The sequence below is a fragment of the Hippopotamus amphibius genome, chromosome 8 (genome assembly GCF_030028045.1).
Source record: "Hippopotamus amphibius kiboko isolate mHipAmp2 chromosome 8, mHipAmp2.hap2, whole genome shotgun sequence".
In the NCBI taxonomy this organism is placed as follows: domain Eukaryota; kingdom Metazoa; phylum Chordata; class Mammalia; order Artiodactyla; family Hippopotamidae; genus Hippopotamus; species Hippopotamus amphibius.
Genome location: NC_080193.1, coordinates 146302567 through 146327346, shown reverse-complemented (window position 1 = coordinate 146327346; position 24780 = coordinate 146302567). Strand labels below are relative to the sequence as shown.

General features: G+C 57.7%; 1 protein-coding gene across 15 annotated transcripts in view; it reads left to right on the top strand.

The window, feature by feature from the left end:
* ANKMY1 (ankyrin repeat and MYND domain containing 1) overlaps window positions 1-24780 on the top strand; it is a 72048-nt gene that overhangs the window by 10648 nt on the left and 36620 nt on the right. For 11 of the 15 annotated variants that reach the window (XR_009055045.1, XR_009055044.1, XM_057744725.1 and 8 more), the window contains 11 exons: window positions 328-471; window positions 5145-5617; window positions 7046-7262; window positions 7586-7750; window positions 12263-12696; window positions 14179-14350; window positions 15541-15681; window positions 17074-17214; window positions 18856-18963; window positions 21825-21956; window positions 24357-24470. Coding sequence is in view for 13 of the 15 variants with exons in the window: in XM_057744725.1 (XP_057600708.1) it covers window positions 328-471; window positions 5145-5617; window positions 7046-7262; window positions 7586-7750; window positions 12263-12696; window positions 14179-14350; window positions 15541-15681; window positions 17074-17214; window positions 18856-18963; window positions 21825-21956; window positions 24357-24470 (2241 nt within the window). In the remaining 2 variants the exon portion in view is untranslated. The remainder of the gene's footprint in view (window positions 1-327; window positions 472-5144; window positions 5618-7045; window positions 7263-7585; window positions 7751-12262; window positions 12697-14178; window positions 14351-15540; window positions 15682-17073; window positions 17215-18855; window positions 18964-21824; window positions 21957-24356; window positions 24471-24780) is intronic. The other 4 variants (XM_057744726.1, XM_057744724.1, XM_057744719.1 and 1 more) reach the window with 2 other exon arrangements.

Sequence of the window (24780 nt, the reverse complement as noted above, 5' to 3'; positions counted from 1 at the left end):
GCGGGGGCGTGAGAGTGGAGCCTAGGCCGGGGCTCCTGCGTGGAGACAGGTCCTGCCCAAACCCAGGCGGTGCCGACCCCTCCCCAGGCTCCCCCGCCTGAGCCGGGGCCGGAGGGAGTGTGGCCGTCGGGGGGCCAAGTGCCTGGCACCGCTCTGGGTGGTTCGGGTGGTCGGGTGGCCAGGATCCTGTGAGCCAGTGCCGGCCCCGCAGGCCCCGTTCACTGCGGCCCAGGCCTGGAGGCTCAGCTGGGAGGGCATCCTGGAAGGTTCTGGGGTGGGGAGGGGCGGCTCCTCAGACAGACCCATGACCGAGCTCTCTGTTCACAGTCCTACCGCGGGCAGTTCTACCGGGACCACCGCCACGGCCTGGGCACCTACGTGTGGCCAGACGGCTCCAGCTTCACGGGCATGTTTTACCTAAGCGCCCGAGAGGGCTATGGCACCATGTACCTGAAGGAGAGGCTCTTCCAGGTGAGGGGACAGCCCCGTGTGTTCAGGCCACCAGACGGCAACACAGGCGCTCCTGGGGAAGTTTGCTTGTTTGATGAGACGTAGCTCTCCTAGTCTTAGTGATTATAATAGTGTAACGCACAGTCATGAGTGCCTGAAGAGAAAGTGAAAACAGAATGAGAAGAAGATGAAAGCTGGTCCTTGTTCTCTTTCCCGGAGCAGGGATGGGGTTACCAGCAAGGTGCTGTGTATACTTTAGATTATACAATAGACTCAGCGAAAATATTTACTTTTTTACATGTAAACTGTCTCATTCTACACATATTGTTTTGAAACTTGCCCTTTTTTTCCTGGAGAACATTCCTGGTTTTGCAAATACGGATACCTCTCCCCACTCCCATCTTATTCATTACAGTAAAAGTCACTCACTTTAGCATATAGTTCTGGAAGTTTTGACAAGCGTAGAGTTGTGTCATGACTACCCCGGTCAAGGTTCAGAACAGTCCCATCACCCCCAGAACGTTACCCCATGTCCCTTTGGAACAGTGCTCTCCTCCCACCCCCAGCACCTGGCCATGCCACGTTTGTCTATAGTTTTGCCAGGTCATAAGACTGTCATCTGTGTTTTCTTCTGTACGTGTGGTTTTAGCCCTTACCTGTTGGCCTGTGTTTGAGTTAATTTTTGTGTTTCATGTGAAGTACGTCTCCCTCCTCCTCCTCCTTCATGCGTGAACGTTGACGTGTTCCGTGACGTTGCTGAAAAGACTCACTTCTCCACCACCTAGCCTTTGCATCTTTGTCAAAAATCACATCTGGAGCCCCTGTCGGTTGTCTTTCATCACGTGCTGTCAGGATTGCTCCGCGGGCACAACGTCATCCTTTCCAACGCCCCCACCACCCTTCTTCTCCTGGTTTTAGGGGATATTGGTGGTCATTGTCCAGAGCTGTCCTCTCACCAGAGGATGCAGGATGGAGACATCCTTGTTCTCTTATTCCTCCTTCCTTTATTAACTAGAACTCTTTCATTTAAAACATCCTTCATCAACGCTTCGGTGACCTGAAGGTAGTTTGTCCGAAAAAGGCAAGAGAACACAATATGTTTCCTTTTCCTTTATTTCATAATAATACACTGATTTCCTAATAGTCTGCAACTGTGAGCTGTGGGGCTTAGGTTTTTAGTGTCTTTGTGAACTCCTGGGTGTTGGTATATGTGGTGCGTTTCTGTGCATTGCAGTCACCATACTTTTGAAAAGCCCAGGGCCAGCTGTGGCCCGGGAGAGCCTCCTTTGTTCAGTTCTTGCGGTTCTGACTCAACTCCAGCACGCCTGGGTGGCTTCTTGCTTGCCGCTCTGCGCGGAGCTCCAGGCTCACTCGGACCCTCCCTGCCCTGCGCCCGGAGTTGACTGCCTACCCGTCGAGCCTGTGTCCTCATCACTGCTGCACTGCTTCGTTATTATTTTTAGGCCTTTTCAATAGCACGTCTAGAAAACACACTTCAAAATTTTTTTTCATGGATTAATTAATTTATTTATGACATTTTTTCTTTTTAAAACATTTTAAAATCACATGATTTTTTAAATTCTATAGTGCTTTACAATTTTCGAAAGTTTCACATGCATGATTTCATACAATCCCACAAGAACCCTTTTTTTGGTCCCCTCCCCCTACAGTGCCCCTCCCCCACCCCTCTCCCTGCTAGTTTGTTCTCTGTACCTGTGAGCCTGCTTCTTTTTTGTTTGAAAATACACTTTTTTTCCTTATGTAAATATTTTATTAGAAGATTTTGCCATTGTTTTCTAGCAGTATGAAATGAAGAAGCTGGAATATGTGAAAGCAGCTAGGAAACAAGATGCATCCCCTTCATTCCTGAGCGACATCATGGCTGAGGCCTCCTCAATAAGAATGGATAGGAATCTAGACACAAAACCCAGCTGACATTATTTAATTTTCCACAAAGGACATGTTACTTGTTTTCAGTCCCAGTCTTAAAGTGTTTCATTACAATATCATAGAGAGTAGTTACACTGCCTTAAAAATCCTCTATGCTCTACCTATTCATTCCCCACCGCCTCCCCCCACCCCCCGCAAATTTCCTCAAATCCCTGGCAACCACGGAGAAAACACACTTAGTTAAATGAGAAAAGACGTCATCAGTTCCTGTTGCTGTCTGAGGGTTTGCACTCAGCAGCTGTGCTATTGTGTCTCTCTTTCCTCTTAGTCTCAGCAGCCGTAACAAGATTCCTATTGCTGCATCTCGGAACACGTGTGCAGCGGCTCCAGAATAAGAGCCCAGCATTGGTCACACCGTTAGGATCACTGAAAACAGTTCCAGGATCCTTTGCTGTCCTGTCCCTGGGGCTCGTCCCACCAGGGATGTGGAGTCAGATCCCCTGAAATAATTCCTCTCGGTGCGGTTACCCCAGCCCCTGGATGCAGAGCTACATTCCCTTGCTTTATTTTGCTTTCATAGTTTCAGCATTCTATTTTTAAAGTCTTGTATTAGCTCTGCTTTGTGATTATGCAAAAATTTGATATTTTTCCCAAGTCAAATCCGGCAAGCAGGGTCCACCCTGAGGAGTCTCTTCTCTTCTTTCTTGAACCCTCCCCGGTCCTTCGTGATCCCCTTTGTAGTTTTATCTTTGTGTTTACAAACGGTGGGCAAACGCAGACACGTTCCTCCCCGCAGACCTGGTCCTCCGCCTGCAGTTACACCTGGTCCCGCAGGCAGCCCTGCCCCCTCCGGCGGCTCCGGAGGACTGATGACCCGGGACGTCCCCCGTCTCTGGTGCAGCCTTCCTCATTGAGGGTCCCACGTTTTTGCCTGTGATCTTGGGGTGCATTCCTAGAAGTGGGATTGTTTGGTCAAAAAGTAAATGCATATTAAAAACAGAATTTTAAAGCCAGTTCCGGTGGGTATACCCTCCTTTACTTAAGCATGGAGGTTCCTGGAGTTACTGTTTGCTGCTCACGTGTGATTGTGAACATACTGCAGCTTTTTTTTTTTTTAATTTATTTATTTATTTTATTTATTTATTGGCTGTGTTGGGTCTTCGTTGCTGCACACGGGCTTTCTCTAGTTGCGGTGAGTGGGGGCCACTCTTCGTTGCGGTGCACGGGCTCCTCATTGTAGTGGCTTCTCTTGTTGTGGAGCACGGGCCCTAGGCGTGTGGGCTTCAATAGTTGCGGCACATGGCTCAATAGTTGTGGCTCACGGGCTCTAGAGCACAGGCTCAATAGTTGTGGCGCACGGGCTTAGTTGCTCCGTGGCACGTGGAATCTTCCCAGAGCAGGGCTCGAACCCGTGTCCCCTGCGTTGGCAGGTGGATTCTTTACCACTGCGCCACCTAGGAAGTCCCATATTGCAGCTTTGATGAGCTGGGATTACTTCCTGTGACAGGCTCCTAGGAGTGTGGCTCCTGGGGCAGAGGTACGAGCCTCTTTGGGCTCCACAAACCTGGAGCAGCCACTTTTCCAGCCACCTGCTTTCCTCCCCGCACCCCCTTTTCATGTCTGCACCCCCATCTTTCTTCTAGGTCCGCACCTCCTCGGGGGACAAAGCACTGTTCCCCACCCCCCCCGCCACTTTCACAGACTCTGGTGGCGCCCTTCCTGTTCCACAGCTTGTCCCGGAAACACCCACAGCCCCAGCCCAAGCCTCAGCACCACGAGGGCATCCTCGCACATTTCACTCCTTCATTTCCTTTGCTGCTGCCTGGTCCGGGCTGCCAGTTTCTCGTGGGCAGGGCCTCATACCCATGGTGCCCAGCCTCAGCTCGCAGCCAGAGAAGCTCGGACGGGCCTGAGGAACCACAGAGAGCTCCGAGAATAGGAGCACTGTTCCCGTTCCCTGCTCACAGACGAGGGGTGAGGGCACAGCTCCAGGGGGCAACGTGTGTCCCCGTGGTTTCAGGCCTCTGTGCCTTCACCTGGGCACTTCTTCTGCGCATCTAGCGACCTCCAGACACCATCGCAGGCAAGGTGACCTCCAGACACCATCGCAGGCAAGGTGACCTTCAGACACCATCGCAGGCAAGGTGCAGCCCTTCCTGCCTACTGTGCTGCCTGCGCCAGAACTCTTGTCCCCAGGCTCCCTCGTGAAGGGAGCCATTGTGGCTCAGAGCTTCTCGCCAAGGCCCTCCTGGCTCTCCCCGCTCGTCACAGACTCCGCCCAGCACCCACCGGCACCACCCCACTCAGCAGAAGCGTCAGAAAGGCCCAGCAAGGGTTGCATCTGCTGGGATCACAGGAAGCACAGCTGAGCTTCTCCTCTCTTCCTCCTCCTCCTCGGCTTACACCTGCCGGGGTCTGTCTGACTCGGCGCCTGGCACCTCTACCCGCATGCTGCTGTCCCAGCCTGCTGGGGTGCCTGGGCTGGACCCACCATGTTAGAGGAGCAGGGCGTGCCCTGAAATGAGCCTGCACGTGGCATCCCCAACAGGCTTCACCCGTGAGACCCTCAGTCACTCCCTGCCTTCAGCCCCCAGGGCCCGCAGCAAATTTGCCCGTGAAGCATCCATTCTGACACGTGTGCTCTTGGCCCCTGTGCCCGATGCATCCGAAGTCGCAGTAAATCTTTGTTGATTGAATGAATACATTTCTTAGGAAGATGCTTTCTTCTTTTGATTTTAAGAAACTGTTTGCAGAATATAGGCCCTGCTGAATGTTCCCTTTTACCCTCTGAATGTTGTCCTCAGGGGCTGTACAAAGCAGACAAACGGTTCGGGCCAGGCGTGGAGACCTACCAGGATGGCAGCCAGGACGTGGGGCTGTGGTTCCATGAGCACCTCATCAAGCTGTGTGTGGAGATACCAGGCAGTTTCTCCATCCACACCTACCCCGAGTTCTCGGGCTTCCTCACGCACACGCCTGCCAGAATCACCCTCTCAGACGAGGAGAAGATGGAGTGGGCCCTGCAGGAGGGGCAGGACCCGTTCTTCTATGACTACAAGAGCTTTCTTCTTGATGACAACCTCACTCTGCCTCCGGAAATGTACATCTACTCGACCGACAACAGCCACCTGCCCATGACATCCTCTTTCCGCAAAGACTTAGATGCCCGCATCTTTCTGAACGACATCCCTCCGTTTGTTGAGGATGGAGAACCCTGGTTTATCAAAAACGAGACCCCTTTGATGGTCAAAATCCAGAGGCAAGCTTACAAATTCAGGTAATCAGGCCCATCTTCCTTCCTCATCCTGATGCCCAGAAGACCCTCCTCTCCTCTGACAGGTGTGCACTCAGGCCTGGGTGCCTGAAGGCCTCTGGTGCCTGGCCCAGAAACTGTCAGGGTTATTTGTCAGGCTGGTCTTGTCTGACTGACTGATACAGCCCGGTGATGAAGGGGGAGGGGGAGCCTGCGCCTGGGCGCTGGAATGCACTGCCTGAGTGCCCAGGGCTATGGGGTAGCAGGGCAGGAGGGGGCTGGGAGGCTGGCTGGGCCTCTGGCTTCTCTAAAGATGTCAGGGAAAAGATGGAGTTTCTCTGTTGGTCTCCAAAAATCACCTCCCTCCCACCCCTGTAGCGCTGGGGAAGTTAGCAGCCACTTGAGGTGAACTTACTTAAAGTGAACATTTACAAGAATATTTTAATCCCATTCCTAAACTTTATCCTCAGATATCTGTAAACTATTTTAGAATGTATCTTTTGTGAGCACAAGTGCCTACTTATGGATGTATCCATCTACCTATACATCTATCCACTCATCCATTCACCTATCCATCCATCCATCTATCCATCCATCCATCCATCCATCCATCCATCCATCCATCCACCCACCCACCCACCCATCCATCTCTCCGTCCATCAACTCATCCATCCATCCATCCATCCATCCACTCATCCATTTACCTATACATCCATCCATCCATCCACTCATCCGTTCACCTGTCCATCCATCCACCCACCCATCCATCCATCCATCCATCCATCCATCCATCCATCCATCCATCCATCCACTCATCCATCCATCCATCCATCCATCCATCCATCCATCCATCCACTCATCCATCCATCCATCCATCCATCCATCCATCCATCCATCCATGCATCCATCCACTCGTCCATCCATCCACCCACCCATCCACCCACCCACCCATCCATCCATCCACCCATCCATCCACCCATCCATCCACCCATCCACCCATCCATCTATCCATCCATCCATCCATCCATCCATCCATCCATCCATCCATCCACTCATCCATCCATCCATTCATCCATCCATCCACTCATCCATCCATCCACTCATCCATCCATCCATCCATCCATCCATCCATCCATCCATCCATCTATCCATCCAACCATCTGTCAGGATGCATGGGGTCTACTTGTGGCTGTTCCTGCCCAGGGAAGACGCTTGCTTAGCTGGAGCATCTTCACCTGTGGGCAGCATGTCCCACAGCGGCCAGCCAGCAGTGGGGGCCCAGGGCTCAGGGTGCCCCAGAAGCGGACTGTGTGCAGGGAGAAGAGGGCCAGGGCGGTGTGGGGCCGGGGCACGAGAGAAGAAGTATGGAAGGGAGGGTGGGTGGGCCCCCTTGGTGGCAGGGGTTGGGGCTCCGGAGCCGGTCTCCCACACCGAGGCTCCCTGCACCACCAGGAACAAGAGGGCTCACACCAGCTGGAACATGGGCGCCATCCTGGAGGGGAAGCGCGGTGGCTCTGGGCGCCGTGGCCCTAAGGAGCGGCTCTCCGAGGAGGCGATCCTGAAGGCCCAGGAAGGGGATTACGCCTGGGTGTACGGACTCCTGAGGGACAGCCTTGTCAGCCCCGACGTGGCCGACGCCAAGGGCTACACGGCGCTCGCCGCGGCTGCTGTGCGTCCCCTCCCCACCCCCCGGCAGGGCGCTCGTGTGGGCTGCTGGGTCACCTTGCAGGAGCACTGACCTGGGGGTCCTGGGTGATGGCCCCCTCGAATGGGTGGGGCGGTCCCCTCCCCCTCGCTGCCCTGTGAGGCTCCCAAGTGGGACGGACAGACAGGGTCGGGTGGGAAGGAGGGGTAGGGGCTGCGTGCCTTCACCAGGCCAGGCAGAGAGCAGGTGTCCTGCCGCCGAGCTGGTGTGGCAGTGGGGCCCCCCCGGGCTCCCGGCCCTCGCGGAGCGCGCCCGCTGTCCTCACCAGGCTAACCTCCTCCCTGCAGGTTCACTGTCACGTTGACGTTGTCAACCTTCTGCTCGACCACGGGGCCGACGTGAACAAGTGCACAGATGAGGGCCTCACGCCACTCAGCATGTGCTTCCTCCTCTACTACCCGACCAGGTCCTTCAAGCCCAACGTTGCCGAGAGGACAGTGCCCGAGCCCCAGGTCAGCGCGTGGGCTCCCGCGGCCCAGCTCAACGTCTGCACCGCCTCGTCCCCCCCCACCCCCTGCACCAGTCCCCGTCCAACTGTCTACTCATCCCCCTCCCCCACCCCCTCCCCCATCCCCCTGTCCCCATCCCCAATGCCCCGTCCCCCAGCCTCCCATCCCCCTAACCCCCAGTCTCCCATCACTCATCCATCCACCTGTCCAACTGTCCCTTGTCCAACTGTCCACTGGTCCACCCATCTCCCATCTAACTGCCTACCTATCCCCCAGCCCCCCAGTCCCCACTCTCCCGTCCAACAGCCCATCCATCCAGCTGTCTCTCTTCTCAGCTGTCCACCAGCACTGTCCCCCCTGTGTGGACCTGGTTCAGATAGGGTGAATTGATGGTAAGGTGGGCAGTGGGGATGTAGCAAACGGGGAGGAAACCGTCATAGTCACTGGGGTGTCCTGAGCTCATTGCCACAACGCTGAGGGACGTGTGTCCCTTACGAGCCACTTGGGGCCTCAGGACAGGGAGCGCCGTGGGAGCGGGAAGGCAGGAGTCCTGGGGATGCGGGCGCGAGGCCCACCCTGGCCTAAGACTTGCCAGATGCCTGCCCCGGTTGTTTGGGGGTGCACCCTGCATGGGATTGCTGGGCCCCCGAGTCCCAAGTGTAACCTACGGAGGACTCTCTGAGCTGTTCTCTGCATAGGGCTGTGCCCTTCGACATCCCCACCCCCACCGCAGTGCCAGCTGGAGGCAGGTCGCAGCCCAGGTGGGTGGCTCTCTGGGTGAGGGGCAGCCCCTGCAGGAGACGCCTCCCCCCTCGGGAAGCAGACCTGAACCCTGACCGCCGGCCACGCGCGGCCGAGCTGGGTCCGGGACTGATGTCCATCAAGAAGGTCCTTGGAGGGGCCGAGAGCGTTCCCTGCGCGTGGTCGGGGGCCTCCGCGGGGGGTGATGGTGAGGGAATGGCGTCGGGGGTGGGGATGACTTCAACCAAGAAAATTTCCCTTTGGCTGGACGAGGCTCTGTGCGTCTCTCACCTTGTCTCGATCTCTGGAATCTTTCTTGAGAAAAGGCTTTTACCAGGCCCCACCGGCGCCCCCCAGGTGGGCAGCGCTCCTCAGATTCAAGCCCTCAGCTTTTGCCTTGTGTTCTTTGACGTGGGACCGCAGGACAGGTGGACGCTCGGAGGCGGCGCGCCTGGCCGCGTGGTGAGCAGGTGCACGTGGCGAGGAGGCCCCGCTGCCCTGGGGGGGGTGCTGTGTGCAGGAGGCTGGGAGAGGCCTCCAGGCAGGCGGGGTGAGGCTTCCGTCCGCGGGCCTGTTGCGGTCCTGATGTGTCAGACTAGCTCACCCGTGCTCAGCCGTGGGCCGTTCTCATCTCCCTCAGGCTTGGGGGCCAGAGCCTCCTGGGATGTGCTTCAGGCTGTTCCCAGATGCTCTGCCGTTGGGTAGTCAGGGGCTGAAGAGACGCTATAGAAAGTCAAAGGTGGAGGGTTTGAAAACCAACACTGCAATTTCGTTTTTTGGAGCAACATTAGTTTATGTCTAATTTGTGTGTATACTCTGTTTTTCTTTGAAGTTGTTGACTTGTTTTCGAGTTCAAGGGGGATTTTACGAGCAGAGTAGAGCTCACCGTGGTCCTCATGCCCTGTCTGTCTCCCTTTCAGTCCAAGCTTCTGGGGGCAGGAGCTGGTTTTGTTCCCACAGCCTCTCCAAGGCAAGAAGGGTGTGAGGTGCCCAGTGGGCTCCGTGGAGTCAGTGAATGGCGGGGGGAGGGGGAGCTTACATATTGACGAAGGGGTTGGGAGCCCCATAAAGTCTTTTAATTCTTTAAAATCAAGAATCCTTGTACGCACATACGGGCACCTTATCTTTGACAAAGGAGGCAAGAACATACAATGGAGAAAAGACAGCCTCTTCAATAAGTGGTGCTGGCAAAACTGGACAGCGACATGTAAAAGAATGAAATTGGAACACTTCCTAACACCATACACAAAAATAAACTCAAAATGGATTCAAGACCTACATGTAAGGCCAAACACTGTAAAACACCGAGAGGAAAACATAGGCAGAACACTCTATGACATCCATCAAAGCAAGATCCTTTTTGACCCACCTCCTAGAATAATGGAAATAAAATCAAGAATAAACAAATGGGACCTCATGAAACTTAAACACTTTTGCACAGCGAAAGAAACCATAAACAAGACAAGAAGACAACCCTCAGAATGGGAAAAAATAGTTGCCAATGAAACAACGGACAAAGGATTAATCTCCAAAATATACAAGCAGCTCATGCAGCTTCATACCAAAAAAGCAAATAACCCAATCCACAAATGGGCAGAAGACCTAAATAGATATTTCTCCAAAGAAGACATACAGGTGGCCAACAAACACATGAAAAGATGCTCAACATCACTGATCAATAGAGAAATGCAAGTCAAAGCTACAATGAAGTATCACCTCACACTGGTCAGAATGGCCATCATCAAAACATCTAGAAACAATAAATGCTGGAGAGGGTGTGGAGAAAAGGGAACCCTCCTGCACTGTTGGTGGGAATGTAAGTTGGTACAGCCACTATGGAAAACAGTTTGGAGGTTCCTTAAAAAACTGAGAATAGAACTACCATGTGATCCAGTAATACCACTGCTGGGCATATACCCAGAGAAAACCATAATCCACAAAGAAACATGTCCCATAATGTTCATTGCAGCACTATTTACAATAGCCAGGACATGGAAACAACCTAAATGCCCATCAGCAGATGAATGGATAAAGAAGATGTGGCATATATATACAATGGAATATTACTCAGCTATAAAAATGAATGAGATGGAGCTATATGTCATGAGGTGGATAGACCTAGAGTCTGTCATACGGAGCGAAGTAAGCCAGAAAGAGAAAAACAAATACTGTATGCTAACTCATATATATGGAATCTAGAAAAATGGTACTGATGAACCCAATGACAGGGCAAGAATAAAGACACAGATGTAGAGAACGGACTTGAGGACACAGGGTGGGGGGTGTGCAGGGGAAGCTGGGATGAAGTGAGAGAGTAGCATTGACATGTATACACTACAACTGTAAAATAGATAGCTAGTGGGAAGTTGCTGTATAACAAAGGGAGACCAACTCGATGATGGGTGATGCCTTAGAGGGCCAGGACAGGGACGGGGGAGGGAGTCGCGGGAGGGAGGGGATATGGGGATATATGTATAAATACAGCTGATTCACGGTGGTGTACCTCAAAAATTGGCACAACAGTGTAAAGCAATTATGTTCCAATAAAAAGCTTTGAAAAAAATCCTTGTAAAAATCTCTCCTTTACTTTTTAAGAAACTTTTTGTTGTGAAAAATATTACACAAAAGAGCACAGTACAATGAACGTCCACCCAAATTAAACAGTTACCAACACGTGGCTCTTCTCACTGCATCGGCGCCCCCTGCCCTGAACCTCCGGTGCACGGCGGAGAATACACTCAGCGTCGGGCCACCTCAGCCGCAGAGACTTCCGTGTGTGTCTCTACCAGCTAAACACACGTCCTTCTCTTTCTCTCTTCTTTGCTAACACCATTATCTCACCTAAACACCAAATATACGCTTCCCCACGTCCTCTGATAGTCCTTTAGTGTCAGCTTCCGCAGCTCTCTCGTCAGTGTCTGTTCAGAATGGCCTCACATGGATCCAGACTCAAACGCACGCATGCACTGCACGTGGTCCACGAAGGCTGCAGGCATCTTTCGATCCGTGAGTCTCCCTCCCTCTTTCCCTACCTCGCGTTGTGGCATTTGTTTGTTGAAGACGCTGGGCTTTCCTCTCTGTGGGGTCCTGCAGCCCCACCGGGGAGCACGCAGGGCAGAAGTTTCACGCGGCAGAATCACTGGGTAGTCGTGACAGAGACCCCTCGGCCCACGAAGCCTCAACCGTCTACCACTGGGCCCTTCACAGAAAAAGTGGATCACAGACGGGCCCCGGCCCCAGCGCTGCTGCCTCAGTGGGTTTGGGGCGGGGCCCAAGAATCTGCATTCCCGGCGGTGCTGCGGCTGGCCCAGGGCCACCCTGGGAGAACAGAGGCTGTAAGGGAGCAGCAGAAGGGAGGAGCCAGCACGTGCAGGATTGGAATGTTTCTAGGTCCCGCATTAGAGAAAGGTGGAACAGGTGGGATTAACGTTAATAACACATTTTGTTTAACCAGTGTGTCCAAAACTCACCGTTTGTGTGTGTCATGCGCGTAGCGACCCTTAGGGAGACATCTTGCATTCATTTTCCGCTCTCTCCTTGCTGACGCTGCCCGGGTTTGCTCTCCGAGCCTCCGTGTGACTCCTGCCCCTGCGGTGGATGCCCGGAGAGGCCCTGGGGGAGGGGCCGCATAGCGCCCTCCCGTCCAGGTGCCCTGAGGGCCCCGGCGGTGTGGGCGGGGTGGGGGTGGGGGGCCCTTGCGAAAGAAGGCGGCTTGGTGGGCCGGGACTCTGATTTCTTCTTTCTCCCAATAACATTCTTCTGGTCCTTTCAAAGGAAGCTTCAAAACCTGTAACGATTCCCAACTGTCCCTTCCCAATCCCGGAATCGGCCGCGGAGCCAGTGTACCTGGAGGAGCCGGTACCGGCCCAGGGCGGCCAGGAGCCCAAGGCATCGTCCACCAGGTCGGGTGGCGAGGAGGGCGGCCGGGGGTCTTGGGACGCAGACCCCAGGAGCAGCTCCCTGAGGGGCCCCACGTCGGTGAGCAGCAGCGCCAGCGACTCAGGTCGGTCGCGGGACGTGGTGTCGGGGACCTTGGACCCGTGCACGCCGTGCAGCAACGAGACGGGCTTCGAGTCCAACCGGGGCGTGTGCCACTTCTCCATCGAGCTGTCACGGGACCTGCTGGAGCGGAGCGCGCTGGCCCACAGCCTGCTGGAGGCCCCCGCCGCCCAGGGCACCATGCGGAGGATGGCGCTGTCCATGGTCCAGTAGGTCGCGGGCTGGGCGCTGGCGCGGGCCGTCTCCACCAGAAGGGCGTTTCCAGATGCTGTGTGGGTGGTCTGTGGGCCCCACACCTGCTGGTCTGCAGGGACGCCCGCCCTCTGGGCGTTGGGGACACCCGGGCGCCGGTGGCCCAGCACGGGGACAGAAGGGCTGGCACTGGAGAGGAACAGGCGGGCGCTCAGACTCACCCACGGACACATGCTTGCTCACGTACGCACTCGCCCACACAGTCACTCCCCCATGGACACACACACACACACACACACACACACACACACACACACACACACACGGGCCCTGGGAAGCTCTCACTCAAGCAGCTCTTTCCCGCCACCAAGTCCTGACGACACAGAATCACTGGGGGCCAGGCTCCCCTCGCAGCGCAGGCTCTGCTCTGGCCAAATGCACATTTTTCATAAAAATGTGTTATTTATGTGACTATGCAATGTTTATTTCAGCGTTGCTTTTTCAACGTCTTACTAAGTATTTAAACACACGTGCAGCCTCCGTTTGAGAGACAGCAGACGGGTGGATAGAGCCCACGTAAACAAAGCGCTTTGGGGGCCTCACAGGTTTTCATGGGTGCAAAGGGGTCCTGAGGGCAGGACGTGTGAGCACCGCCGCTTAGCCTGGCCCGGCCGCTCCTCTGCAGGCCCCCCCACCTGCGCGCCCCGCCCCTCTCGATGCTCCGCTTCCCGCTCCCCTCTCCCTGCCCCCACCCCGCCCACCCAGCCCCTGCAGCCCCAGCCCCTGCAGCATCCCCGCAGGAGGCTGTCGTGCTGCCCCTGTGCTTCTTGTGAGAGATGAGCGTGCCGGTGTGAGCGTGTGTCTGCGTGGTGTGTGTGTGTGGTGTGCATGTGTGTGTGTCTGTGTGTATTGTACGTTATATGTGTGTTTGTATGTGTATGTGTACAGTATGTGTGTACATGCTGTGTGTCGTGCCCGTGTGTGTTTTTGTATGGGGGTGTGTGCGTGGTGTGTGTGTGCATGCACGTCCGGTGTGTGTGTGTGTGTGTGTGTGTGGTGTGTGCACGCACGTCTGGTGCATGTTTGTATGTGCGGTGTGTGCGTGGTGTGTGTTTGCACACATGTCTAGAGCGTGTTTGTGTGTGTGTGGTGTGTTTGTACGCATGTCTGGTGTGTGTACGACCTTGGACCCTGTGAGCACCAGGCACTCTGCATCACCCGCCACAGCCACCCCAGGAGGAGGGCTGGTCCCCACCCACACCCCATCTCACAGGTGACCTCAGGGAGGCCACGTGACCGCCCAGGCTGCCGGGCTGAGCTGCAGCTGGACTTGAGCTTGGCGGGGTTGGCCCTCTTGGGGTGGGCTGCCCTGGCCTGAGGGCAGGGCCAGAGGTCTTGGCGAGGCAGGACCCTGGGGCTCAGGGCGTTGCGAGGTCAGGCCCTGCCCGGGGTGCCGTCCAGACTCTGGGCCGCCCGTGACTCCACGCTGCTCCTTGCAGACACAGACGCAGGTGGATGGTCATCAACGCCCTGCTGCGCCGTGGCGCGGACCCCAACCTGTGCCGCGTGCCCATGCAGGCCCTGTTCTTCGCCGTGAAGGCCGGGGACGTGGACGGGGTGAAGCTGCTGCTGGAGCACAGGGCCAGGACGGACATCCAGTTCCCACCCGAGGTAGGGCCGGCGCCGGGGAGCCGGGGACGCTCGGCTTTGACTTGACTTGTAACATCTGCCTTTCTTCCCTGGTTGTGTCAACACGCGTCAGACAACCATTTAGGCCCTTGTTGTGTTTAGAGGCTGTTGACGTGGCAAAGGCTGACAGCCTTGGTCCGGCTACTTGCTCACCTTCCGGGCCCCTTGGCCAGGCTGTTTATTTCCTCCTTTTCCTGGGTGTGAGTACAGTGGTGCAGGGAAGCAGAGCTGCCGGCATCAGACCCAGGAGAATGTCACAGTAACTTTTTAGGTTTACTGACTGGACCCCACCTTTGAAGCGAAGGCTGCCGCCTTTAAACTCAGCACAGACTCCACTCACTCATTCATTCTTTCATTTGTCCGTCCATCCTTCCAACCATTCATTCCCGACTGAGACTCTGCTCCTCTTTGAAGCAGAAGTCTGCTCTGTGCAGTGTTGGAGTAGGCAATGGGAGACGGGGGCCAAGAGAAGCCCCCTCCTCCCCATGTGTATCTGCCCCCCGCGCCGGCCCTGAGGCCCTGGACTGACGACAGTGGGTTTCGAGGGTCCTTCCAGCCCTTCTCCAAGGTGCCTTCCTGTCTCCGTGGGGTCTTGGTTTGAGGGTCAGAGCTGGGAGGAGCCGACGGGCAAGGCCCCCACCCTGACTGGAGGTGTGCTGTGTGCTCCCGGCCAGGCTCTGCCCCCCTGGCTGCGTTCCTTTCAGAGCCAGGTCCCCTGCCCAGAGGCAGTCCTCCGTCCACTGAGGGCCAGAGGCCTGCCGTGGGCGCAGAACGGACAGGCCCGGCGTCGGGACTGGGGTCGGGATGTGTGTGGCCTCTGGTGCGGAAGCCTCTGGGTGGGGGCTGGGCGGGGACGGGGGCGTGGGGGAGCTTTTCACAGAGGGAGGCGGGGACCGTGGGTCTGCTAGGAAGCTGGTCCACCCGGGCCTGTGTTCCCGTCTGCTGCCCTGGAGACGCAAGCATCTCAGGGACCCGAGCAGACGCTGTGGGTGGGCCTCTCGTCCTGAACGTCCCGGGCTGACGGGAGCGTGGTGCTGTGGGAACCTCTGGCAGGCAGGGGGTGGGCGGTCGTGCTCTCTCCGTGGGCGGGGGCCCCACAAGCCTCGTTCACGCACAGCCCCCACCCTCGGAGCCGCCGCCGCGCCCTCACCCCGCCTGCGTCTCCTCTGCAGCTGGGGGCCCTGACCCCCCTCCACATCGCGGCCGCCCTTCCCGGGGAGGAGGGCGTCAGGATAACGGAGCTGCTGCTCCACGCCATCACCGACGTGGACGCCAGGGCGGCCGACCAGGACGACGTGTACAAGCAGGGCGAGGTGGGCGCCGCCGCGCCGCAGGGCGGGGGTCCCTCTGCGGGCGGCGTGAGGTTTCGCCTCTGCGTCGCTTGTCCCTGATGAGGCTGAAGCACGCTCTGTGTGCCCCAAGCCGGCCTGCACCCGTGCAGCGGGTGCCTGGTCGCTCCCGCGGGCGGCTGCGCGGGCCAGGGTCCGTCCTGGGCGGGGGGGTAGGCAGTGCGGCTGGGGCACCGAACGCGAATGCTTAGCTCACAGGACTCTGCTCTGGTGTCAAAGAGACACAAGTACTTGGTGCACAGAAGTAAGCGCCTGCTTGCTCGGGCAGCTCAGCAAAGCGTCGGGGGTCCTTGCCAGAGGTAGCAGGGTCCGCGTGAGGGCATGTTGCAGGTGGCTCCATTTTACCTCATTCAGGGGGTGCCCCTCCGATGGAGACGTGTCCCCCCGCCTCGCGGCGGCTCACCCTGGCACGGTCACACTGCCCCGCCTGCCTCCCAGCTGCTCCTCTGTCCCCTCGGCCGCCTCTAGCCTGCGGCGGCTGAGAGGGCCGGGCCCTGAGCCTCGCAGGGTCCGAGCTCCAGCTGTGCCGGGAGGGGCAGCCAGGCCGCGTGTCCCGCCCGCCCTCGGCCGTGCTGGAGAGGTGCGGCTCTGGAGTGCGGCAGCTCCCTTCGGGCAGCCTCCTCGTCCTCCCTGCCCTCGGGGTCGTCGTGCTCACGCAGACCAGGGCTCAGGCCCTAGTGCTCCCTGCGGACCTCGTCTACCATGTGACGGGGGGAGGGAATGGACCCTGCGGTGGGGCAGGGCAGGTGTGCCTGGCTGCCGAGGTGGGGGTTCTGGGGGTGATGCTGCAGGGGGGCCTGGGGGCCAGAGGCGGGGCTTGGGCCCCGCTGTCGGGGGCGCCTGCTGGGTGGGGAACGCCCGGACGCGGTGCAGATGCATCGGGTGGCGAGGCAGAGCTTGCATCCTAGTGCTCGCTGGGATTCCGCCTCCCCAGCAAGTCTGGCGTGAAGCCCCCTCCACCATGCAGCCTTCCTGGCCTTCCTCCTCCAGGGCTGAGCCTCTGGAGGGCACTAGCCGTGTCTCCACCCTTGTATCCCCACGGAGCCTCATCTAGCCCCCCGCACGCGTGGGTGTGTGAGGGCCGAGGGGGAGCGCAGAACAGCTCGGACCCTCTGTGGGGTCAAGGGTGGCTCGTGGAGCACGTGGAGGCCAGCCTTCAGCATCTGAGATGAGTCTTCAGACCTGCAGGCTGGGGAGGAGGCGTGGGCTCCACTGCCCCTGGGAGGATGCCTGGGTGTGAGCTGGTACTTGCCGGGGTCACGGGGCTTGGCCTGGTTGGGTGGCTGGCGGGCCTCTGGGCACATGGGGGAGCGGCTCAGGAGACACGGTCGACCCCTCGCCTCTGTCTGCTCACAGGTGGATCTGCTGCCTTCAGGCCTGAAGCTCAACAACGAAGCCGGCCCGCCCAGCGCCTACCAGAGTGAGTGCGGGTGTGTCCCCGCCGAGGGGGGCAGGACACCTCTGCACGTGGCCTGCGAGCGAGAGGACAACCACAGGGTGAGGCGGGCTCCTGGGGGGCGGGAGCCGTGTGTGTGCATGTGCCTGCACGTGTGCTAGCACATGTGTGAGCTGTAGGTCAGTGTGTGTCTGTGTGCACGTGTGTGCGTGTGCGTGTGTGTGTGTTGGGCAGGGAGTCCACAGCCCTGGTTGGGGTTGGCCAGGCCTTGGGCCCAGGGGCTAAGTGGGCAGACCTTGGCGTGTTGGCCCCTCCCCACAGGGGTCCTGGCTGCCATGGTCCAGGCCGTGGTCCTCAAACTACAGGCTGTCCTCCTTGAATGGGTTTCGGAATCAGGGGACTGGGTCATGTCCACAGTGACCTAGGACACGCTGTGTTGAGACAGAATAGAAAGCATCATGTAGCTCATGTGCACTGACGTATTATTTCAGAGCACGTGTTAGGGACACACGTGCACATGCATGCCTGTGTGCATGTTGGTATGGGGCCTGGGTCGCCACGTGAAATCACTGTTGTCCGCGGGACCCGGTCAGACACGTGTGGGCGTGGCCGTCCTGTGCTGCCCCCCCCCCCCCCGTCCCCATCTGGCCCTGCAGCTGCTGCCCCATCTGCTTTGGGGATTCGTTCCCAGCAGGTGGGTGAGGGGTGAGCACCTGGGCAGTGCTGGGAAGGGTCTCCCCGCTCCAGATCACCTGTCTTGTCAACGCATCCTTGGGCTGGGTCACCACCACCCGGAGGGTGCCACGGGCCCAAGCTGGGGCTGTGGACGGCCAGGCTCGGGGAAAGCGGGCTGGCCAAGTCCCCCGGTCAGTAAATTCAAGGCCTGGGCTTGGAACGTAGCTCTTTCTAGCTCACACGCCTGTGTCCTTTGTACTGATTTCGGATTTGGAAAAGTTATGGAGAGAATAAGTTAGGAGACACCGCAGGCAACATCCTCATTAGGTCAAGGACAGATAAGCAGTGTAAAGTCCAGTACTGAGGCATGAGGGCTGCAGCAGTCCCGCCATCACACCTGCATTCCAGCAGGTAGAGGGAGAGGAGGGGAAGCTTTCCCAGGAGCCCCTTGGCACACTTCTGCGGCCACCTGCTTGCCCTGGCCAGTGAGGCTGGGGGAAGGGGGCTGGGCTTGGAGGACAGCCCAGCTGGCCCCCAGGGTCTGCATGTCCGCAGAGGGGGAGCGGGTTCAGCAGAGTGCTACTTGTGGTGGGGGGAGTAGAAAGCCTAGGGCAACTACCTGTAGGCACTTCTGGGAGAGGAGGAGGGGAAAGCTGAGGCTTCCCTGGGGGAAAAGGGCTGAAAGTTCTCCTTTCTGCTTGCTGGGTTTCTTTCACCCTGTGTGTCCTGGTGAAGGGCACGCTCCTCTGGCCACACCTGCTCCGTGCCCAGTCCGGCCACGAGGGTCATGTGGTCCTGACTCTCCTCTTTCCTTTGAATCAATTTACACATCACTTGTCCTTCCTGTTTTCTGACAGAAATGATCAATGTTTAGAAAAATCTTCTCAGTTTGAGGATCCACCCCTTCATCTATCCAAAATTTACAGCACTCCCTGTGGGCCAGGCGAGGGGCGGGTATGGAGGAAAGAGCAGTCACGTGACTAAGTTGACTGTATGCCCTTTGAGTTACTCCTGGGAGTGGGAGGTGCCTCTCTAACCTGTTGTCCTCCTGCCTTTCCCCGCCTCAGTGTGCCAGGGACATAGTCCGGCTCCTCCTCTCCCACAGAGCGAATCCCAACACCCTGTGGAGTGGCCACTCCCCACTCTCCCTGTCCATCGCCAGTGGCAACGACCTGGTGAGCAAGTTCTACCCCCTTGACGGTGCGCCTGCAGCGTGTCTGCCTCGAGTGCCCTCACCCCAGTGCAGGCGCTGGGATGTGCTGCTTTGGCAGTGGCCTGAAGACAGCATGATGTCATGGGCATGGAGTGTCCCCTTCCACGGGGATGGAGCTCTGCAGAGAGAGAAGGGTGTAGAAAGGGAGTGAGCGGTGAGGATAAGAGTTCACATGGGTGGATGCTCCACAGTGCATTGGGAAGGCACACTGGCTAGTTCCCACCTCCTGCTGCCGCCAAGGAGTGTGTTTGTTCATCTGTCCATCCATCCATCCCTCCATCCATCCATCCCTCCATCCATCCATCCCTGCATCCATCCATCCATCCATCCACCTACCCATCCACCCACCTATTCACATACCCACTCATCTATCTACCCAATCATCCACTTTTCCTTCCTTCTATTCAGTTATCCATCCATCCATCCATCCATCCATCCATCCATCCATCCATCCACTCGTCCATTTACCTATACGTCCATCCATCCATCCACTCATCTGTTCACCTATCCATTCATCCATCCCTCCATCCATCCATCCCTGCATCCATCCATCCATCCATCCACCTACCCATCCACCCACCTATTCACCTACCCACTCATCTATCCACCCAATCATCCACTTTTCCTTCCTTCTATTCAGTTATCCACCCATCCACCCACCCATCCATCCACCCACCCATCCATCCAACCAACCACCCATCCATCCATCCATCCATCCATCCATCCATCCGTCTATCCACCCATCCAACCATCCATCCATCCACCCATCCACCCGTCCATCCATCCACCCATCCATCCATCCATCCATCCATCCATCCATCCATCCATCCACCCATCCATCCAACCATCCATCCATCCATCCATCCATCCATCTATCCATCCATCCATCCACCTACCCATCCACCCACCTATTCACCTACCCACTTATCTATCCACCCAATCATCCACTTTTCCTTCCTTCCTTCCATCCACCCACCCATCCATCCAACCATCCACCCATCCATCCATCCACCCACTCATCCACCCACCCATCCATCCACCCATCCATCCACCCATCCATCCATCCATCCATGCAGCCACGCATCCATCCGTTCACCCATCCGCACACCCATCCGTCCACCCATCCATCCATCCATCCATCCATCCATCCATCCATTCATCCATGCAGCCACCCATCCATCCACTCATCCATCCGTTCATCCATCCATCCATCCCTCCATCCATCCACCCAAGCATCCATCCATCCACCCACGCATCCATCCATCCACCCACCTATTCACCTACCCACTCATCTATCCATCCATCCATCCATCCATCCATCCATCCATCCATCCATCCATGCAGCCACCCATCCATCCACTCATCCATCCATTCACCCATCCACCCACCCATCCATCCATCCATCCACCCATCCATCCATCCATCCCTCCATCCCTCCATCCATCCACCCAAGCATCCATCCATCCACCCACCTATTCACCTACCCACTCATCTATCCACCCAATCATCTGCTTTTCCTTCCTTCTATTCATTTATCCATCCACCCACCCATCCATCCACCCACCCACCCACCCACCCATCCATCCATCCACCCATCCACCCATCCATCCGCCCTCCCATCCTTCCATCCATCCACCCATCCATGCATTCATCCATCCACCCACCCATCCACCCACCCACCCATCCATCCATCCATCCATCCATCCACCCACCCACCCATCCATCCATCCATCCATCCACCCACCCACACATCCATCCATCCGTCCTCCCACCCATCCATTATTTATTCACCATCCATCCTTCCTTCTATCCACCCATCTATAATTCATCTACCTATTATCCTTTCATGTAACTGTTATTTTTTGAGCAGGCACCATTCTAGGCATTAGAATAAATGTTGAATAAAACAAAAGTGTCAAGGACCCTACATCCTAGTTGGGGGAGATAGACCACAGCCTGGTGTGTGACCTAATCCAGGCAGTAGTAAGTATTGTGAAGAGAGTAGAGATGGATGAGGGGACAGAGAATGAGGCTACTTTAGCAGGGTGGCTAAGAGGGCTTCTTTGGTGGGGTGACATTTCAGCAGAGGCCTGAAGAAGCTGCAGGCATTGTTGGTGTGGAATGGGGCTTCCGTGGTCCTTCTGCATGGCCCCTTCCCCCTCCTGCCTTCACGCGTGCATCGAGTCATCCACTTAGCAAGTTATGTGGGCACCTACTCTGTGCCTGGCCCTTAAAGGTGGAGCACAGCCTCGAGGAGAGCTTCATTCTGAGGGGCAGAAGCTCTTGAAGAGCCAAACTCTGGTGTTTCCTGTGTCCGGTCACAGCTGCTCTGACTCCTGGCTTCCTGGGTGGCACCTGGGCTTGTGGCTGGGGACGCGCAGGGAACAAGTGAGCCCCATACTCTGCATGTAGACAGGTGGTCACAGTGACCCAGGTGCCCAGGGCAGAAGCAGACCAGTCCCGGGGATGAGGGACCATCAGGATGTGAGCCTGGCCCTGTGGGTAGGAGGCCTGAGGCAGGACTCGGCTGTGTCCCTGGGCTGGAAAGCAAGGTAGCAGCCAGGACCAATTCAGAGCAACTGGACAGAGTTTGAGAAAGTGCTGGACCTGGGCTGCCCTTGCTAAGGAACCGCCCTGTGCCCCTCCCCCACCACAGCCTTGTCCTCTGAGCTGGGGCGGCAGTGGTACCTGTGGGTGGGAGGCTTGGAATGTGCCCAGTGCGGCCACCTCTGTGCCCAGTCCTGCCGTGGCCCTGCTCTGGGTACTTCCTCCCATGTCAGGGGAGGGGACCTGCTAGGCGCTGACAGGTCTGTTTGTGTCCAGATTGTGAAGGAGCTTCTGTCCTACGGAGCTGACCCCAACATGGTCCTGACCAAAGGCTTGGGCAGTGCCCTGTGTGTTGCCTGTGACCTGACCTATGAGAGCCAGAGGAGCCTGGAAAGCAAGCTGGCCCTGGTGAGTCTAGAGGGGGGCGGTCTTGGGGTGGGGGATGGTGGAGGAGGTGATGGAGGAGGGGGGCGGCCCTGGTGGTTAAGGTCTGGGGTCTGCACTGGACCCTCGGTCTGGCCCTTGTTTGCAGCAAGGCGCTTCATGGCGCTTCATGGGCTCTTGCTCTGTGTTCTTCAAGACTCGATGTCTCAAACACTTGAGAAAGTACAAACAATTCTTGCCGTTTATAGTTCATTGTTATAGTTTATAACACTAAAATGTGTTAGTGGTAAACCCACTCAAAAGGCCAGACAAGAGTCCCTAGTTTGTCTCGAGAAACATCGGCCATGGCTTTGGTCTGGCTACAGGATTCTAGATTTTTCAGTGACGAAACCAGATGTCCTGGACAGGGATGGGGGGTGTTGTGTCCTGGGCGGGGATGGGGGGGATGGGGGGGCTGTGTCCCAGGCAGGGATGCTTTCTTTGCTGGAAGCTGGACATCCAGGTGCTGCTTGCTCCAGGAGGACACACGTGTGCAAGACCCTGTGTAGACTCTAGGCAGCCATCTGTAGAATCCTTCTCCCTGCAGAGGCCCCTCTGTCCTCCCAGCTGCTGTGTCTCCCAAGTGCATCCCCGCCTACGTCTCCCCTCTCCTCACTCCCACTCCAGGGCTCAGGTTCTCCCCGGAGCAGCTCAGCTTCAGGCAGGCCCCCTCTGTGTGCGGGTGCCCATGGCTCTCCCCTGGGCAGCCCCTGCCCGCCCACAAGGTGCGGCCCTGGGCGGGGTCCTGGCTGCCAGCCTTGCTGTGCACTGAGGTTCCCAACCAGCTGTGGCACCAGGAGGGAGAAGGGGAAGCAAGAGAGATGGAGGGCAGAGAGTGACCCTCAGTCAGTTTCTGTAGCTAAGCGCACTGACCTCACAGGAGGGCGAGGCCGTAAATGCTACTGAAGAGGAGAGGCATTTAGCGCCTCTGGTTCGGGCAGTGAACGAGGCCGGCGCGCTGGGGACAGGCCTGGGGCTTCCTGGCCGGCAGGGTGCTCCGCTGGGTGTTTGCAGACCGAGCAGCCGCCCAGCCGAGCTGTGCTCGCAAGCGCTGTGATGCTGGCTCATGGTTGATGCCAAAGGAGGTGCTCTCTGACACCGAGACTGGATCCCGCACCTGTTTATCCAAACTCTAGTGCGTATGTAATTCAAAGTGGCAGGATCCTGAACCCCATTTCATGGATGTATCCAGCACTACAAGCCGGGAGGCGGCGGGTGGCCTGGAGTGGGTCAGGGCCGCCCTCCCCGAGGGCCCTGGAAAACCGGCTCCCACTTGGCCTTCCGTGCGCCTCGCACAGCGTCACCAGCGCCGAGAGGAGCCCGTGTCTAAAGCCGCCCAGCGAGCCTCGCGCACGGCGCCCCAGCGTCCAGGGTTTCTGTTTGTGAGGAAGGACGGTGATGAGAGGGACGAGGGGTGCAGACCGTGGCTGACGGAGCCCCGTGTCTCCCCAAGTGGCGATGCCGCTCGCCCCTGCGCAGCAAGCGAGCGGCGTGCGTGCGTCCTGCAGGGCACGGCCCGGTTGTCATCTGCTACGACGGCCGCCCTGAGCCCCGCGGTTTGTGGTTTTGCCAGCACTCCTTGCTAACCTTACAATCCAAAGAGCATCTTTTAAAAAACAAAAAATTTATTTATAGTTTTGTCAACACCCCTCGGCTTGTGGAATCTTAATTCCTGACCCGGCCAGGGGCTGAACCCAGTCCGCAGCAGTGAAAGCCTGGAATCCTAACCGCTAGGCCCCCAGGGGCCTCCCCCAAAGAGCCTCTTTACGGCACTTCCTTCTCCCCTCTGGGGTGCGGGTGGGCGCCTCTGCCAGATGCCCTTTGCTGTGAACGGAACTGGCGGTGAGTCCTGGGCAGAGGACCTTGCTGCAGGCGTGCCAGGAGTCGAGCACACACACGCCCAGGCACGCACACAGACGCTCACACAGACGCGCCCCGCAGCCGGGCGCACGGGCCCCGCACGCGTGGTCTCACTGAGCGCCTCCAGGTGTGCTGGGCGGGTGGGGAACAGACAGGCCTCGGTCTGCCCTCGTATCGCTCACGCTCTAGCGGGAGAGGGACCAGCCCTCAACAGGGTGCCCTGGGGGTGGGGCCAGGCCCAGGGAGGGCAGCCCGAGGAGCCGCCCCGCCACCAGCCTTGGCTGTGCTGGGACGGGCACTGTGAGGACCTATCGCCCCACGTCCTCGTCCGCGAGGTCAGCACGTCTGTCTCGCTCGCCTTGCTGATGCTTTGCACACCTGGGAGGGTGGCCTCTCTGGGTAACGCGGGTGACAAGAGCCCGTCCCTGCTCTCCTGTTGGGGGTGGTGGGCCCCCTGGTTCCGGGTCCTGCCTCCTGGTGGCTGGGGAGTCTGCGAGCCTTTGATGCGGACTTTGTTCTCCACAGATTGACCGGCTCATTAGTCACGGAGCCAACATCCTGAACCCTGTGACCCTCACGCAGGGGGACAAGGTGGCGGTGGGCACGGCCGTCGACTACGGATATTTCAGATTCTACCAGGTTCGGCTGAGTCTCTCGTTGGCGATGGGGGTGGAGCTGGGACCTTAGCATCTCTCAGGCAAGGCTGGGCCAAAGGTCCCTCAGGCCTCTGAGGGAATTCAGCCCCCAGCCTTCTGCAAGAGAAGACTTAGGGCCCCGAGCACGTGCTGTCAGGGTGGCTGCCTGTGCGCCAGCTTTCTGAGTGTTATCCCGGTTTCTCCTCATAATTATCGAGAGTGAAGTGTGCTCCCCACGCAGTGTCAGCGGCGGGCCAGGGCCGGGCCTGCCGCGCCGCGGGCTGGGGGCGGGGCCCCGTGCTCACAGGGCGGGG